This window comes from Dermacentor variabilis, chromosome 2 (assembly GCF_050947875.1).
Source record: "Dermacentor variabilis isolate Ectoservices chromosome 2, ASM5094787v1, whole genome shotgun sequence".
Classification (NCBI taxonomy): domain Eukaryota; kingdom Metazoa; phylum Arthropoda; class Arachnida; order Ixodida; family Ixodidae; genus Dermacentor; species Dermacentor variabilis.
The window spans coordinates 207,892,369-207,910,188 of record NC_134569.1 but is presented as its reverse complement, the minus strand read 5'-3'; the positions used below and the strand labels follow the sequence as shown (position 1 = coordinate 207,910,188).

The 17,820-nt window shown below is 47.3% G+C and overlaps 1 protein-coding gene across 5 annotated transcripts in view; it reads left to right on the top strand.

Moving 5' to 3' along the window:
* The window catches only part of LOC142573066 (uncharacterized), a 241,610-nt gene that overhangs the window by 137,620 nt on the left and 86,170 nt on the right, over positions 1–17,820 (top strand). For 4 of the 5 annotated variants that reach the window (XM_075682583.1, XM_075682582.1, XM_075682579.1 and 1 more), the window contains exon 17: positions 3,761–4,393. In XM_075682583.1, coding sequence (XP_075538698.1) covers positions 3,761–3,953 — 193 coding nt within the window. In that variant the 3' untranslated portion in view covers positions 3,954–4,393. Of the gene's footprint in view, positions 1–3,760; positions 4,394–17,820 lie in introns of those variants that run through there. The other variant, XM_075682580.1, reaches the window with a different exon arrangement.

Sequence of the window (17,820 nt, the reverse complement as noted above, 5' to 3'; positions counted from 1 at the left end):
GCGCGTTCGGCTTGCTCCATAGAGTTTCTCACTACATTACCTAGAGGGAAATCTGGCACTGCTGCACTGTGGTATGCATGTGAATGCCGGTATATTGTGACTTCAGATTGGCATCGTTCTTGGAGAGACAGGACACCTTGAATACGCGCTTGGCACTCACTGTTCCGTCTGTCACAATGATTTATGTTCTACTAAAACAACACATAAAAAGCTGTTTTAGTTTTATTATTATGCAAAAACGTTTTGTTTAATTATAAGAACTTGTTATTGCGTGTACAATTATATGTTACGTAGAATGTGTCAGCAGGCCACTAAAGTTGGAAGACAGACGACAAGGTCTGCGCTTGCTTTGAAACAGTTTGTCGTCTGTTCTTGCTTTTCTTCGCTTGGTCATGCATTGTAGGGGAGTAAAGATGTAATATGCGTGAATGGAAACATTTTATGAAGATTTTACTTTGAGAACGCACTATTTGTGTAGCCATATCCACGTTTTACACGAAGCCTCTTATAACACTAGCCAACACGAGCCTCGCAGACACTTATACCGTCATTCCCATGATGGCACGGTGTCCCCTTAAGAAACTCCCATAGACGGTGGCTCCATATTTCCCTCTAGGTGTTTCCCTCTGTCCGGACAGGCCGCCATTGGAATATGAACCTGGCAACGTTTAACGCTAGAACGTTATCTAGTGAGGCGAGTCTAGCAGTGCTACTAGAGGAATTAGAGGGCAGTAAATGGGATATAATAGGGCTCAGTGAAGTTAGGAGGCCAACAGAAGCATATACAGTGCTAAATAGCGGGCATGTCCTGTGCTACCGGGGCTTAGCGGAGAGAAGAGAACTAGGAGTCGGATTCCTGGTTAATAAGAATATAGCTGGTAACATACAGGAATTCTATAGCATTAACGAGAGGGTGGCAGGTCTTGTTGTGAAACTTAATAAGAGGTACAAAATGAAGATTGTACAGGTCTACGCCCCTACGTCCAGTCATGATGACCAGGAAGTCGAAAGCTTCTATGAAGACGTGGAATCGGCGATGGGTAGACTGAAAACTAAATACACTATACTAATGGGCGACTTTAATGCCAAGGTAGGCAAGAAGCAGGCTGGAGACAAGGCAGTGGGGGAATATGGCATAGGCACTAGGAATAGCAGGGGAGAGTTATTAGTAGAGTTTGCGGAACAGAATAATATGAGGATAATGAATACCTTCTTCCGCAAGCGGGATAGCCGAAAGTGGACGTGGAGGAGCCCGAACGGCGAGACTAGAAACGAAATAGACTTCATACTCTGCGCTAACCCTGGCATCATACAAGATGTGGACGTGCTCGGCAAGGTGCGCTGCAGTGACCACAGGATGGTAAGAACTCGAATTAGCCTAGACCTGAGGAGGGAACGGAAGAAACTGGTACATAAGAAGCCGATCAATGAGTTAGCGGTAAGAGGGAAAATAGAGGAATTCCAGATCAAGCTACAGAACAGGTATTCAGCTTTAACTCAGGAAGAAGACCTTAGTGTTGAAGCAATGAACGACAATCTTGTGGGCATCATTAAGGAGTGTGCAATGGAAGTCGGTGGTAACTCCGTTAGGCAGGATACCAGCAAACTATCGCAGGAGACGAAAGATCTGATCAAGAAACGCCAATGCATGAAAGCATCTAACCCTACAGCTAGAATAGAACTGGCAGAACTTTCGAAGTTAATCAACAAGCGTAAGACAGCTGACATAAGGAAGTATAACATGGATAGAATTGAACATGCTCTCAGGAACGGAGGAAGCCTAAAAACAGTGAAGAAGAAACTAGTAATTGGCAAGAATCAGATGTATGCGTTAAGAGACAAAGCCGGCAATATCATTACTAATAGGGATGAGATAGTTCAAGTGGCTGAGGAGTTCTATAGAGATTTATACAGTACCAGTGTCACCCACAACGATAATGGAAGAGAGAATAGTCTAGAGGAATTCGAAATCCCGAAGGTAACGCCGGAAGAAGTAAAGAAAGCCTTAGGAGATATGCAAAGGGGGAAGGTAGCTGGGGAGGATCAGGTAACAGCAGATTTGTTGAAGGATGGTGGACAGATTGTTCTAGAGAAACTGGCCACCCTGTATACACAATGCCTCATGACCTCGAGCGTACCGGAATCTTGGAAGAACGCTAACATAATCCTAATCCATAAGAAAGGGGACGCCAAAGACTTGAAAAATTATAGACCGATCAGCTTACTGTCCGTTGCCTACAAAGTATTTACTAAGGTAATTGCAAATAGAATGAGGAACACCTTAGACTTCTGTCAACCAAAGGACCAGGCAGGATTCCGTAAAGACTACTCAACAATAGACCATATTCACACTATCAATCAAGTGATAGAGAAATGTGCAGAATATAACCAACCCTTATATATAGCTTTCATTGATTACGAGAAAGCGTTTGATTCAGTCGAAACCTCAGCAGTCATGGAGGCATTGCGGAATCAGGGTGTAGATGAGCCATATGTAAAAATACTGGAAGATATCTATAGCGGCTCCACAGCCACCGTAGTCCTCCATAAAGCAAGCAACAAAATCCCAATAAAGAAAGGCGTCAGGCAGGGAGATACGATATCTCCAATGCTATTCACAGCGTGTTTACAGGAGGTATTCAGAGACCTGGATTGGGAAGAATTGGGGATAAAAGTTAATGGAGAATACCTTAGTAACTTGCGATTCGCTGATGATATTGCCTTGCTTAGTAACTCAGGGGACCAATTGCAATGCATGCTCACTGACCTGGAGAGGCAAAGCAGAAGAGTGGGTCTAAAAATTAATCTGCAGAAAACTAAAGTAATGCTTAACAGTCTCGGGAGAGAACAGCAATTTACAATAGGCAGCGAGGCACTGGAAGTTGTAAGGGAATACATCTACTTAGGGCAGGTAGTGACGGCGGATCCGGATCATGAGACGGAAATAATCAGAAGAATAAGAATGGGCTGGGGTGCGTTTGGCAGGCATTCCCAAATCATGAACAGCAGGTTGCCATTATCCCTCAAGAGAAAAGTATATAATAGCTGTGTCTTACCAGTACTCACCTACGGGGCAGAAACCTGGAGGCTTACTAAAAGGGTTCTACTCAAATTGAGGACGACACAACGAGCTATGGAAAGAAGAATGATAGGTGTAACGTTAAGGGATAAGAAAAGAGCAGATTGGGTGAGGGAACAAACGCGAGTTAATGACATCTTAGTTGAAATCAAGAAAAAGAAATGGGCATGGGCAGGACATGTAATGAGGAGGGAAGATAACCGATGGTCATTAAGGGTTACGGACTGGATCCCAAGGGAAGGGAAGCGTAGCAGGGGGCGGCAGAAGGTTAGGTGGGCGGATGAGATTAAGAAGTTTGCAGGGACGGCATGGCCACAATTAGTACATGACCGGGGTTGTTGGAGAAGTATGGGAGAGGCCTTTGCCCTGCAGTGGGCGTAACCAGGCTGATGATGATGATGATCATGATGATGTTATAGTGAGAAACTCTATGGCTTGCTCTGCCGGCCGCCATTTTTGTTTTGGTGTCCCGCGTTTGGCGGGACAAAAAAAATTTTTTTTTGCGGGAGATTTAACCTGCGTAATGTTCGCACCCTGATTTTGCGTCAATTTTTCTGACAAGAAAAGTGCGATCATTATGCGAGTAAATACGGTAATTGCAAAGGTATATTTACGTTGCACCGATTTGTGCCACTGCTCCTGGGGCTGCACCTCTAGTGGAAATGCACTGTCGTATCGCAGTGCTGCAAGTCCGCAAGAGCCATCCTGGAGTGGAGCCGGCGCCTCGTGCAATGCGGACACATCAGCCACTAGGAGCACCATGCTTCTGCGCAGCGGCAACATTGTCTCGCCCCCCAAGAACCCCATCCGCCGTGGCATGTTTCGTGGCAGAGGCCGTCCACGCAACGTGCCAGCCTCACGCGGCGCATTGTGATCAATGGTCAGACAACATCCAGCATGGTTGGACACCGATTCATGTTGAAGATCGTTGACCAAAAAAAGTAGCATTAAGAAATGTTGAGAGATATGTGTTAACTAGGCAGAGAGAGAGAGAGAAATTCATTTAAGAAGCAGATGAAGATGGTTGTCACCAGGTGGCGACATTCTTAGTGAAAAAAAAAAGGAAACAAAAGAGCTGTGCATTGTTTTTTGTTGTCGAAGTGAGCAAAGTTTGCTTGTGGGAGCTGAGACACCTTTTGACACTTCTCACGTTTTTGGTTAGCGTCCTGCTTGTCTTAATGTACTGCATGTGGCCATTCAGGTCTTTTCTGCTGGCACCGAAGTGCGGCGAGTACATCCGTGGTCCGAGTACATGTACTTCTTGCACAAACTGAGACATGAGCGACACAAAATAAATTAAAGTGTTTTATTCTATTTTTATGTATCTGATGTAGGCAGCTTGAGAAGACTTTCTTTCAGAATGCGCTGCCCTGAGGGACCAGGTGTACGCGTGCAGTTGCCACTGTAATATCCGGCGTAAAATGCAGCTAAAGTGACATGCCCAGCATGGTTTCGTGGTTTTATTAGGGCTAACTGTAGAAAGAAAAAGAAAAAAGGAAAATGGGAGCTCTCTTGCAGTCCATCTGCTGGTAGGTTAACCTACTGTTCAATGTGCACAAGCCATCTGGTGGTGGCACGGGGCACTGGATAACAGCTGCTGCAGCCAACTTCGAAAACTATCGAGGTTATCCAAGCTTTCCTGTTCGCTCTGTACTCGACAGGAAGGCTTTTCATGTTTTTAGAACAGCGTGGCTTGTGCATCTCTCATGGTTTTATTAGGGCTAACTGTAGAAAGGAAAAAAAAAGAAAAAAAAATGAAAATGGGAGCTGTTTTGCAGTTCATCTGGTGGTAGGTTAACCCTTTGACGGTCAATTTTTTTTGCCATATGCAACCGCCCAGGGTCGATTTCTTTTATTGCAGATTCCAATTCTTCTTAGGGACTTATTTTAAAAAAAGAAAAAATTACCATAATTTTTCTAGGGTGACTGTAAAGTGAAAAAAAAAAAAATATTTTGCATTGCTATATATGTAGTCTTCATTCATGAATAACAACAATAAAAAAAAGGAACCAAACTTGTAAGAATTAAATATTTGATGCATTGTTATACACATAGTTTAAGGCTTTAAAAATGCGCACACGAGTATATTTCGCAAGACTTAAATGCTGCTCTTACACTAATATGTACATCCATAGCGTAATTGAACTGTGTAGTTGCCTGCACTCAAGAAAACTGTGTGGTTGTGTGCCCGTCAAAAAAGCAAGATGTGTGACAAACTTCCGCTAATCTTCGTCTTATCACCAACCGGAGGCAATTAGTTTTCGCGAGTCTCAAAAAAAAAAAAAAAGCAGTGGAAACGCATGCATGGCGGCATCTTTCCTATGCGCACCCCTGTGAGCACTAAACAAGTGAGGAACAAGTGGTCGTCCTTTGAGCGATTAGTAACGATAGCCATCAGTTTCGCAAGTGCAAAAAGCCGAAGCCACCCGCGGAACAAAACTCAAACTGCTGCCTGCCCGCCCGCGCGCCATGCGCGAGCAGTAGTATATAGACGTGCGGGAGCAAACTAACTCTAAAACAAACCATGCAACAAAAACCGAGAGAGGGAGGCATGTGAAAAAAATTATCTGTATTCCCACATAGTGGCAGCACATGGCAGAAAAGAAAAAGTTATGAAATTGCTGCGCTATTTAAATATACAGACGGCGCCGTAAATACAGTTAAACTTGAATATAACGAAGTTGACAAAAGCTTGCAATTTTCCGTCACATGCAGGTTTTCATTATATGCAGGTTTCGCGGGAAGGCTCGTACGAGTGATGCAGAAACGAAACCAAATGGCTCAAGATATCCGTGAAAGGGAACTCACCCTTGAAGCATTTATTTTACAGTGAAAAAGTGCGTAATTTCCACTTGCTTCTGCATGAGTGAAGGCACAACACGCCTTTCCAAAGAAGCAAAATCGTGTAAAGCTCCTTCATAGTCGCGCGAGCCGACGAAACGGGGCAAAACGTCCATTGCATTCATCACCTCCTTTGCAGTAGGGACGTCACACAGATCTACCTAACAAGCACCATCATCACCGCCACCAGGATTTTGCACGCTTTCAGCTACTGCTGCATCAGTAATTTCTTCTGTAAAGCCACTGCGGCGTTGTCGGCAAACAAAAAGTTACTCAATTCAACGTCGTCGAGTACATCACCGTTAGTACGTAGCCCGTTCCACGCTTCGGCCACATTGGACGGAGTAGAAAGGTCTTCCTCCCCCTCCTCGTCGGCACCAGCCTGTCCGTTTATGACTATTCCAGCCTTCAAAAAGCAACTTACGATAACTTCTGCCCTGACCTCTTGCCAAGAGGCAGCAAGCATCTCAACTGCTTGATAAATGTCAATCTTCATCTCCCGATCCAGATGGATGTCAAGAAGTATCTTCAGGATTAGTCGGCCCCAGTAACAGCATTTACAACTGTTAATGACCCCTTTGTCCAGGGGTTGTATTAGGGACGTGCAAATGGCCAGGAAGTAATGCAGTTCAATATTCGACAGCTGCAGGCCTTTGATGTGGTGCGCCGAGAAATTGTCCAGCAGTAGACAAACTTGATGGCCTTGCCACTTGATGTCCTGGTTAAATTCCTTTAACCACTTAGAAAATGTTGGCCGAGTTATCGAAACTTTGGAATTCGCCACATGCTTCACGGGCATATGCTTTGTTCCCTTAAAACACCTTGGACGGGCACTTTTGCCGACAACTAGCGGGACTTGCTTGTCTGTGCCGTCGAGGTTGGCGCACAGCAGAATCATTATGTGGAGCTTGCTCTGCTTTCCGCCTCGGCATTCATCACCTTTTAACGCTAGCGTGCGGTCCCGGAAGCATTCGATAAAATAGAGCTGTCTCGTCAGCATTGTAGATCTCAGCCGCCTCGAAGCGACTCAGAATTCCAGGCAGCTTGTCAGCCACCCACAAAGCAGCAGCATTGCAGAGGCAGATTCGCCGCTGATTACTCTTCCGACGACACCGTGCCAGCTCTTGAATCCCTGCAGCCACCTGTTGCTTGCCTTGAAATCGTAATGGCCCAAGATACACGCAAAATCCTTTGCCTTCTGTTGTAAAATCGCGGCACTTTTTGGCACATTTCTGGCTCGCGTGTCCAAAGACCACGTAAACTGTGGTGTTTCAGCCCTAGCCGTACACCGAGCGTAGCCGGGCGGCGGGCAGGAAGGAACTGAGCCTGGCTCTCCTCCCGGCATGATAACAGCAACAACCTTTATTTCACACAAGCAGCATATCTATATAGCAAGCACTCATGTGACAAGTGACATCACAGACAGACAACATTTCAGGCATCAGGGTGAGAGCGCCCGATAATGCAGACACATGACACGCGGCACAGGCGCTATCAGCACATCTCCCCTTTTTCTGAAAAGATACACCGGTATTTGCAATGAAACTTAGCACTGCAGCCAACAAAAGATGAACACTTTTTAATGGAAGCAACCAATGCTCAAAACAAAATAACAATCAGTTACTGAACCCATATCGGTCTGGCGGTTGGAAATGACGGCCAAATCGCGTTCTATATCCAGGAGGGTCAGTTCGTGGCAAGGTAGTATTAGATGGATCAGCAGGTGCCTTGTTTTTAGATGGATTAGTTTCCCGTTCCATTTCTACCCGACTATCATATGCCTGCGGAAACCCATAGCTACCTCCTTCTTCCTTGCAGTCATTCTGCTGGGAAACAAAGTTAACCAGGAATTTCCTGTTTCTTCTTCGAACTACACCAGTAGAAGTTCTAACTACATACGACCTCGGACGTTGTGCAAGACGCAAGACTCTCGCTTTCACTTTGCAGTCTGTCACCCATACTTCCGCTCCTGGTTTGAGGACTGGCAGCGGAAGAGCCCTATGACGACTATTGAAGTACCTACGCTGCCGCTGTCGGATGGTTACATCGCGATCTCTGAACTTTTTCAGGCTCACCCTCTGGGGCACAAGGCTCTTGAGAGGGACAGGAACTGTTGTGCGTAGCCACCTGCCCATCAGAAGCTCTGCAGGGCTTTTTCCAAGTGGCCCCGGGGTGTCCCTGTACGCTAGCAGCGAAAGGTAGGGGTCCTTAGCTTTTATAATCAGCCGTTTAATTGTTTGGACCATCCTTTCTACTTCCCCGTTTGCCTGGGGGTATCTGGGGCTCGTCGTCACAGTGCGGAAGCCATAGTCGCGAGCAAACGACTGAAATTCCTGAGATACAAATTGTGTTCCATTATCCAACATGACAACCTCTGGTATGCCATGTCTTGCAAAGACACTTTTGAGGTGCATAATGACAGTGACACTTTTTGTCGAAGATAGCAAGGCTACCTCTGGGTATCTAGAAAAATTATCTACGACCACCAAATACCATTTTCCCTCAATATGGCAGAGATCCATGCCTAGCTTTTGCCAAGAACGCTGTGGAGTGGTTGCCGAAATCATTGGTTCCGACTTTTGTTCCCTGTGCTCCGCGCACACTGGGCAATCGGTCACCAAAGCTCTCAGCTGGCAACTCAACCCAGGCCACCATACGGACTTCTTTGGTTCGAGCTCTGCATTTTCAATTCCTTGGTGACTCTCTTGCAAGCGCATCAAGACCTCTGCGCGTAATCTTTGTGGGATCACCAGCCGCACACCTTTGAGTAGCACGCCTTCAGCGACTGTCAGTGTTGTTCTTTCCTGCCAGTATGGACGCAAGACCATCGACAGCGATGAGAACTTTGGCCAGCCTTCCAGGCTGAATTTTACGAGAGCTTGACAGACTTCATCGGCTGCTTGTTCAGCTCTGACTCGTTTAAAAAGGCTAGCCTTGACAGCATTTGTCAAACAGCCAGAAACGAACTTGGTGACTTCGCCAACATTCAGCGCATGAGCATCAATTTGTTTTCCCTCAATCGGGGCTCTAGACAATACATCTGCAATAACGAGGCTCTTACCCGGGATATGCACAACTGCAAAGCTGAACCGCATAAGCCTCATGCGAAAGCACTGAATACGAGGTGGCAAAACATCTAAAGGTGATTTTCCCAACAACGTTACAAGTGGTTTGTGGTCGGTTTCAAACAAAATTTCAAGACCTTTAATGTACCCTTCAAATTGTTCTGCCACCCAAATCATTGCCAACGCTTCCTTCTCAATCTGAGAGTATCTGGTTTTGGCAGGTGTCAACGAGCGTGACGCAAGTGCAACAGATCTTTTTTGATTGTTTGGTTGAACTTGCATCAGTACAGCCCCCAAACCAAATGATGACGCGTCAGTGGAAAGAATCGTAGGGCACTTTACTTCATAGTTAGCCATGACGCGTGTCGAAGAGATAACGTCTTTGACGTACAACAGCGCTTGCTCTTGGGCTGGTCCCCACGTCCATTCGGAACCCTTCAAAAGCAAGTGAAAGAAGGAAATCAGGCATTCTTCGTAAGATAACCAGTCACTCACAGTTTCATCGAAGGCTTCTACTTGACCAATCTGACCGGAGGCTGCCATCTCAGAAGTGTTGTTGCCTTGTTTCGTAGGTGCGGATGCATCCAGCATTCCTCAGAGCGTTGCCTCGGTGCTTGGTTGCCGAGCTCAGCGCTTCTTTCCTGTGTATTGCCTTCCTTCTGCCATCCTCGTCGCCAGTTGTGATGTTCGCGGATTCAAGAAAGCAAGTAGCGATAAGAAGGCTGTGTAGTACTTTATTGGGCGGCAGCTAGAATGCTGTCTGGCTGCACACATGCAGGTACTCTCTTTTTGTAGAGCCCCTGCTGACGTCACTTGGCATGTCACTTATCACGCTGGTAACAAAACTGCGGCGGCTCGTATCATACAGCTAGCTTGGCTTCTGACAAGCGAGTTGGTGTTAGTGACAACATAGTATTTTTAACCTACTAGAAGGCTTGTCATCATAAAACAAAAAGCTACAGTGAAACTATTAGGCAATACAGCAAGCTTACCTTGTGGCTGGGAAGGTTGTGTTTTTTAGCAGTGGTGTCATGGTAGAATTACTTCCTGTCCTCGAATGAGATGACCCCCCCCCCCCCCTCCCCGATTTTTCAAGAGATGAGTGGCATCAGCAAGGAAGTACAGCTGCCTTCCTTTGCCACAAGGATATTTTCGGTTTCCCATATTTTCAGGCTTGTATACCGCACAGTCGCCAAATGGCCGTGTTACCGGGTCCCATGTCAGTCACAACTGCACTGACTGTTATACCAACAGCTTCGAAATGCTTAATCACGTTGAAAAGGCAGCCTTTCACTTCTGCATAAAAGGATGAAGCTACAAAAAAGAAAAGAATCACAAATTGTACAACAACATTAAATTACATGAAAATATTGTAACCAAGCATGACTTGTTGAAAAGGGTACTGGCCTGATATTTTCGACTGTTAAATTTTTTTTTTATGAAGGTCCTACACCTCTAATTCCTGGGAAAAATAGTGACAAGCCTCAGACAAATAAACATCCTATAGTTTAGGTGTCCTTTAGACACTAAACCGATGCTAAAGCTAGTTGTCCTTTCAACTCTGAACAGAACTAGTTCACTACTTACATGTGAGCTGATGAGCAACAGCTTGTTTCCTCCTGCTTGTCAACCCAGCTAGCATGAAGACAAGTGCATGTGTTGCAAGCTGGTCCTTTGTGGCTGTGTTTGAAGGGCTGACTGTTGGCTGCCCTGAAAGATTCAAAAATACAAACAAAAATTTTAAAGAACACTGAAACATATTAGTGTAACAATATGAAGCACTGGCATCAATACAACAGGCAATTAACTGGTGAGCACTTTTCTCAGAAGGCTCCAGGGGAGTAATCTGGATGGGGCTTTCCTCGTTTCCTCCACTTTGGAGCTGCTTGAATGGCTACCGAGGACACTCGCTTCCTCTCCGCAGCAACAGTGCAATGGCAGTTCTTTTCAGTGGCCCTCAGACTACCTTTAGAGGTCTGTTCTAACTGCGGCTGTCTCACTATGCTTGAATTGGTCAGGGGTGCCAAGGTTGAAGCGCATGACTGCCTCAGCAACTGCTGCCTCAACTGCAAACAATGATGCATTTTTGTCTTTAGGAACTGGGCTCCAAATCACCCAGTGCAGTGCCTCATTGGCATTCTGTGTCTGCCATCACTGGCACTGTTGTAGAAGCTTTTTGTCAGCCAGAAACTCAGATTATACGCAGTGCACTGCTGGCTGCTTCTGGCAGGTTTTACCTGGTTTTTGGTGGTGGCTCATTCTTTGCCATAGCCGAGCTATACTTGCACAATGACTTGCGACCATGGGGACAGAAGTTGTGATTGGGCCACTCATCTGTCAACGTAATGTGATAGAATGTGGCCCATACTGCATTGTGCAGTTTGTCGATGTCTCTAGCAAAAGATTTGATAGCCTATCCATAAAAGCTGGAGATGTTCGCAATCAGGTCTCCGGTCAGCCGTCCTTCACCATTAATGCGCTGTTCATGTTCATCAGACTTGTTCTTTTGCACAAGGTTACGAAGTGCCATGCCCATGCGCTTCTGTACATGATTTGTGCAGTCTTCTTTTTTAACTTGAATAAAGCCACAATCGTTGGCTTCATCAATGGCATTAAAGGACCTGCTGTCCCCATCACAGAGCATGGCAGTGTACCTGAGGCCATGTAGCGAGAGTGTATGTTGTAGCAGTACCTTTGCTGCCTCAACTTTCATTTGGCCTCCCTTGCAGGTTATATTTTTCAGTATGAATACTCTGCCTTCCATTCAGCATAACCTGGGCGGTATGGTTTTGGTCCACACTCGCAGCCAAGGCAGAAATTGGAGAGGAACCACATAATCATGCTCATACCTTGAGAACATCTCAGGGTATGAGATGTTCTTAGTAGCCATCTCAGTAGCCACCCCAGTGTGAGAAGTGTGGCCTCTGGTGTGCCATGTGCCATCAAAACAAATTGCAGTGTTGCCAAAATTAACCTGTTTGTAATGCTCTTTCATGGTAGCAACACACTTTTCGAAGTTCTCCGTGCATGCTCTGGTTGCTGCTGGGTTCAGCTTGCTTTTCAAGTAATTCTCATATGTCTTTTTATGCAAACCTCTGTGGGAAACTCCTATTGTGAAAAAAAATTTTTAGGGCAGTCTGCCCATTTCCTGTGGTCTGCACAGCACATGCCACAAGATTGATTTTAAATGGGTTGTAGTTTGCCGAGCCTGCAACTTATCGTGAGCTCCACTGCCAACGAAGTTAACCACAATTGCTGCATAGCACTTTCCTTTAAGTAGCCAGTGATCCACGGCACACCCCACAAACAGCAACTTCCAACAAGCTGTTCACGGCGTCCAAATCTGTAATTGTACGCATCGTGGGTGAATATGGGGCACTGCCCTGAGTCACGAGGCACTTCGTTTTTCATTTTATTGCCAAAACTGATGCGAGTTCTGGACTACACAATCTGCACACGTCAAAAAAGTGGAATCGAACCTTGTACACTTGAGTTGCACAGATGGCACAGCTCCGTCATCCTGCAGGGCAGCTATCGCAACTGCCAAGGAAACGTCCATGGCATCCCCGTCGGCTCCCGGCACGCATTCCATCGATGTCAAGCTCTTTGCTGCTGTTCGGACGCTCACTATTGTCTATATCAATGGCAGAAATACATTTTTTTCGCTTTGTGGCACATTTTCGTCGCTTTTTGCTGAACTTTTGCACAGTGCGGAATTCTTGGGCACCATCAGTGTTTAAAGTGAAAGATGTCACTCCACTGCCAGCCTTCCATGTGCTTCTGGTAGAAGGCACTATCTGATATCTGTCAGCACAGTTGCATCACCAGAACTTCGCTGTGACGAGCTCCCGCCTCGATTTTTCTTCCCAAGAGAATTTAGAAGCGTCATGTCTAATTCCTTATTTGAAAGCAAAGTGAGTGAGTGAGTTAGAACCTTTTTTATGTCCTGAGGGGAAATCAATCCGGCGGCGCCACCCAGGTCGGGGCCGATAGACAGAGCCCTTCGGTGACGGCCCGGGCCCTCTGGACAGCCTTGAGCTGAGCGATGAGCTCTGTGCTTCTGAGCGCTGAGTCCCAGGAAGACTGGTCGGGAAAGTCCATGCTCGCGTTGGCAGGGCACAGCCAGAGCATGTGTTCGAAGTTTTTGTATTCGTGGCCGCAGTGTGGGCATTCAGTAGGAAGGTCAGGATTGATCCTGCTTAGTGTTGTTGGTGTGATGTATGTTCTAGTCTGCAACTGTCTGTAAGCGACGGCCTGTGCTTTTTTGAGCTTTGGGTGAGGAGGAGGAAAAATTCTTCTTGATAACCTATGATTTGAAGTGATTTCGTGGTCTGATACGAGCAGGTCTTTGTTGTCTAGGTCCCTCCAGGCTGGGTTGAAGCGAGAGGGCGGACTGCAGACGTGGAATGTGAGCTCTCGCGCCAGTTGGTGTGCCCGCTCGTTCGGATTACAGTCAGGAGGTTCGGAAATGTTGTCCATGTGGGCCGGGAACCATGTGATGTGTGGAAACGTGAGGTTGTCTCCTCCCGTTTCTTGGAAGAAGATGGTGTTGATAACCGTAGCTGCTTTCCTAGAGGCGAGGGCCGACGAGATGGTTCTAATAGCTGTTCTTAAGTCCGAGTAAATGACTGACGCTCCTTTGCAGCTTCGAAGGGCCACCGCAATGGCCATTTCTTCTGCTTCGTGAGTGAAGTTGGTAACTACCGTGGCTGCGTTGACGAGTGAGCAATGGGCGTCCACCACAGAGGCGCCTCGATTCCAATATCTGGCCGCATCAACGAAGAGGACTTGCGTTTCGTTACATTTGATGTTGTCAATGATTGCCTTCACTCTCGCTTTTCTCCGCCCTTCGTTGTGGGTGGGGTGTATGTCTCGTGGGATGGGATCAACGGTTATTGATCTCTTGGCGTTTGTGCATGGTTGCGACTTCTCTGGTGGCATGAAGAGGGGCTGTATGCCTGCTTCTAGTAAGATCTCGATGCCCGCCCTTGTGAGTGAGAGCCGACTAATTTGGGAGTTTCACTGTGCCTCAAAGAGTTTGGTAGCCATGTTGTGTAGCCCCAATTGGAGGAGTCATTCCATGCTAGTGTTTCTAGGGAGGCTTGGGACCTTTTTCAATCCTGTTCTGATTAGTGTATTAATTTTATTCAGCTTTGTCTTCTTCCAGTTGAGGAAGGGGCGCCGTAGGTTACGTGGCTGATAAGGAAGGCATGAAATGCTTTCATGAGGTTGTCCTCTTTCAGGCCATCCCTTTTGCTGACCCGTGATATGACCCTGGTGAAGTTGAGGGTGCTCTTTGTGATGCGTTTTAGTGCCTCTGCATTGTCATTGCTGTAAGCCCCAATGACCATGCCCAGGACCTTGATTGTGTTACACCTGGTGATGTTTCCTCCGTCCGTGGTGTGTAGGTGAACGGGGAGGGAGCTAAGGGGCTGTCTCAGCCTGGGGCCTTGTTTGCACAGAAGGAGCTCTGATTTGCTGGGGGAGAGCTTCAGTCCCGTGTTTGCAAGAAAAGCTTCCATGGTGTCCAGCGCTTGCTGTAGGTTCTGCTCCAGAGTGCGTAGCGGGCCGCTCGTAGATCAAATGGTGATGTCGTCGGCGTAAATCGGGTGCCCTACCCCCGGGACTTTCGAAAGTTTGTTTGTGAGATCATGCGTTGCGATGTTGAAAAGAAGCGGCGAAAGCACTGACCCTTGCGGGGTACCGATGTTACCTAGCATGTGCTTTCTGCATCTGATTTGTCCAACGTTTATGGTAGCCGTTCGGTTATCCAAGAATGATCTTACGAAATTGTGGAAATTTACTCCAAGATCTAAAGTGGAGATTTCGTTGAGGATGTGCTCGTGCCTGACCGTGTCGAAAGCCTTCGTTAGGTCGAGCGCCAGGATGCCTTTTACATCCCTGGATTTGTTGTCTATGACGGCGTTCCTGATGAGTAGCATGGCGTCTTGTGTGGATAGTGATTTTCTGAAGCCTATGAGATTGTGGTGGAATAGGCCGTTTTCTTCAGTGTGCTCTTCGGTTCTTCAGTGTGCTTTCCGGTTCTGCGACCTTCCCAAGGCACGACGTAAGGGAGATGGGTCTCAGATTCTCTGCATGAAGTGGTTTTCTGGATTTGGGGATGAGGACTACATTGGGCAGTTCGCCATTCGTCCGGCACCCGGCCTTCAGCCCATACCTCGTTAATTTTGCTCATAATGATTTGTATGGCTTTGTCATCTAGATTTCTGAGCAGCTTGTTTGTTAGTCCGTCTGGGCCGGGGGCCGAGCATCCGTTTAGTTCATGAAAGGTGTGCACAATCTCCGAAACTTCGAAACGACGATCCAGCAATAGTTGAGGTGTCCCCTTGTACTCGTGTGTCGGGTCGTTCCACGGGACAGATTTGCACTCTACTGGTAGGTAGATGTCTGCCAGGGCGTCAGCAAAGTCTTGCGAACTCGTGCCTTCTTTCGTGTGAAGATGAACGAGCCTTTCAATCGTTAGTCGGGCAAAACTCTTGGTTGGTTTGTTGTTGTTGGCGAATAGGTTCTTAAGAAGGCTCCACTTGCTGCCCCTTCTCATTTTACCATCCGCCTCATTACACACTTCGTCCCATTGCTGCACATTCAACTTTCTGGAGTGTTCTTCAATCTCTTTGTTGATTTTCGTTAATTTATACCTCAGTCTCCTGTTTAGCTTCTGCTGTTTCCATCTTTCTCTTAGCACGTTCTTGGCCTCTAGGAGGTGTGCAAGTCTGGAGTCCTTGGCTGACACCTCCATATCCACGCTTATTTCTTTAGTGGCATTGGCCACCGTAATTTTCGGATTTTCCAGGAGCTCTTCGAAGGTGTCTCCTTGTTGGTCCGCATTACCCTCATTCTTCTGAAGAGGTCCCAGTCGACGTAGGTGTAATTCTTGGGAGAAGTGGGTGTGATGCGGACGTTGATTTTTAGGATTTAATGATCACTGCCAAGGTCCTCTTGCAGGTTGTCCCACGACCCATCAGTGTTCCTGAGGAACGTCAGGTCCGGGGTTGTGTCCCTCTGAACCGAGTTGCCTTTGCGCGACGGAAACCTTGAGTCCGTGATGAGTTGCATGCCTAGGGTGTCCGTACACTCGGCAAGGTTAATTCCTTTCCTGTCATTGGTGGCGTAACCCCAGACGGTGTTGTGCGCATTGAAGTCCCCGGCAACAATCAGTGGCCTGTCCTTGGCTTGCGACGCGACCGATGTGAGAAGTTTGTTAAAGTTTCTGAGTCTGTCAGTTGGGGAACTGTAGATGTTTAATATGTAAAGGTTGGTCTTTAGGGCCCGACTGGGGATAACTTGAGCATGGATTCCAGGCCTTTTTTGTACGTCGGGGTGCCTCTTTCCACAAAGCTGACATCTTTGCGGATGAGAGTAGCAACGCCCCTGGATTGTTTGAACTCTGGGTCCAGGGTCGGCCTGGAAACCCTATACCCCGAGAAGGACGTTTTGAATGTTCTTTTCCGCCCCACATTCTTGTAGGATGATGACGCATGGCTTTTCTTTACATGATCTGACAAATTGCGTTAGGTTAGATTTCTTTTTGTTAAATGAGTTACAGTTCCATTGCCAAATCTTGAAATATTCTGGTGCGTTATCCATTGTACTGGTTTGGTATGGCCCCATTTATGCTGGGCTCACTCATTGAGCCTGGTGGCTTGGAGGGTGCGGGCGGCGTAGGTGTGGGTCCCAGGGCAGGCATGGGCCCTGGGTCTGGTGTGGGGATTATTTTCGTGGCTTTGGGATGAGCGATTGGTCTTTCTAGGCAGTCGAGTCTGCCGCAGATTTGAGCGAGTACCTCCTTAATTTCAGTAATTGCCGATTGAAATACGTTGTACTAGCTCTTCTTCTTCTTGCTGTGCTTCTTAGCTTTGTTGTCACTGACGGAGGCGTTAGAAGGAGCCTCGCTGACATCAGACATAGACGCGTCCACGTCAGATGTGTCATCGGTTTGGATGACGACGGCCCTGCGTTTGTGTGTGCTACACGATGCGACCATCGTCCCTGATGATTGAGGGATGGGTGTCGGTGTGTTGTCTGTTAAGATACGGCCTTCTAGCCTGGCTAGGGTTGCCCTGAGTTCAGCTAGTTCCTGTTTGAGTGCTTTGTTTTCCCTCTCTAGTGTGTGTATTCGCGGGTCTGCCACATGCTCTGACTGCGCCTTACCTGGCTTTGAAGTTGGCGGTGCAGAACCGTTGTTACCGACCATGTCGGTCCATGTCATTTTCCTGCCGGGCCGCCTGGAGCTGGATCTCGACCGGGATCGGCCCCTGGAGCGGGAGCGCCCTCTAGATTGGGAGCGCCCTCTAGATTGGGAGCGCCCTCTGGATTGGGAGCGCTGCTTGGGGATGGAGCCACCTGCCGGATCCTGCTGTATGGCCGCTGGGTCATTGACCTCGTATGGGTTGGCGTCTCTGTCAGAGCGGTTTCGTCTTCTTCTCCAGCGTCTTCGCACAACATGGGATGTGAAATCTTTGTCTGCACGAACGGTCGCCCGTGGGGTGATTGCCCCGCAGAGCTTGCATTTCGGGGTGCAGTTGCGTAGTTCTGCAGCGCCGTTTAGGAGTTGTGGCATTTACTTCTCTCTTCTTTGCTGCTGTGGCATACATCGGCCCTGTGCCCGACCCGGCCACAGACGTGACAAACGTCGACTTGTCGTTTGTAAAGCAAACATGGCAATAGGGCTGTTCCGCACATGACGTTGTTTGGGACTCGAAGCCCATCTAGGAGGATCACAACGACATGCATGTTTTTGATTCTCTCGACCTCAATGGCGGTCTAGTTCCTTTGATTTACAATCATGCTTTTGAGGGCATGCTCTTCTATTGA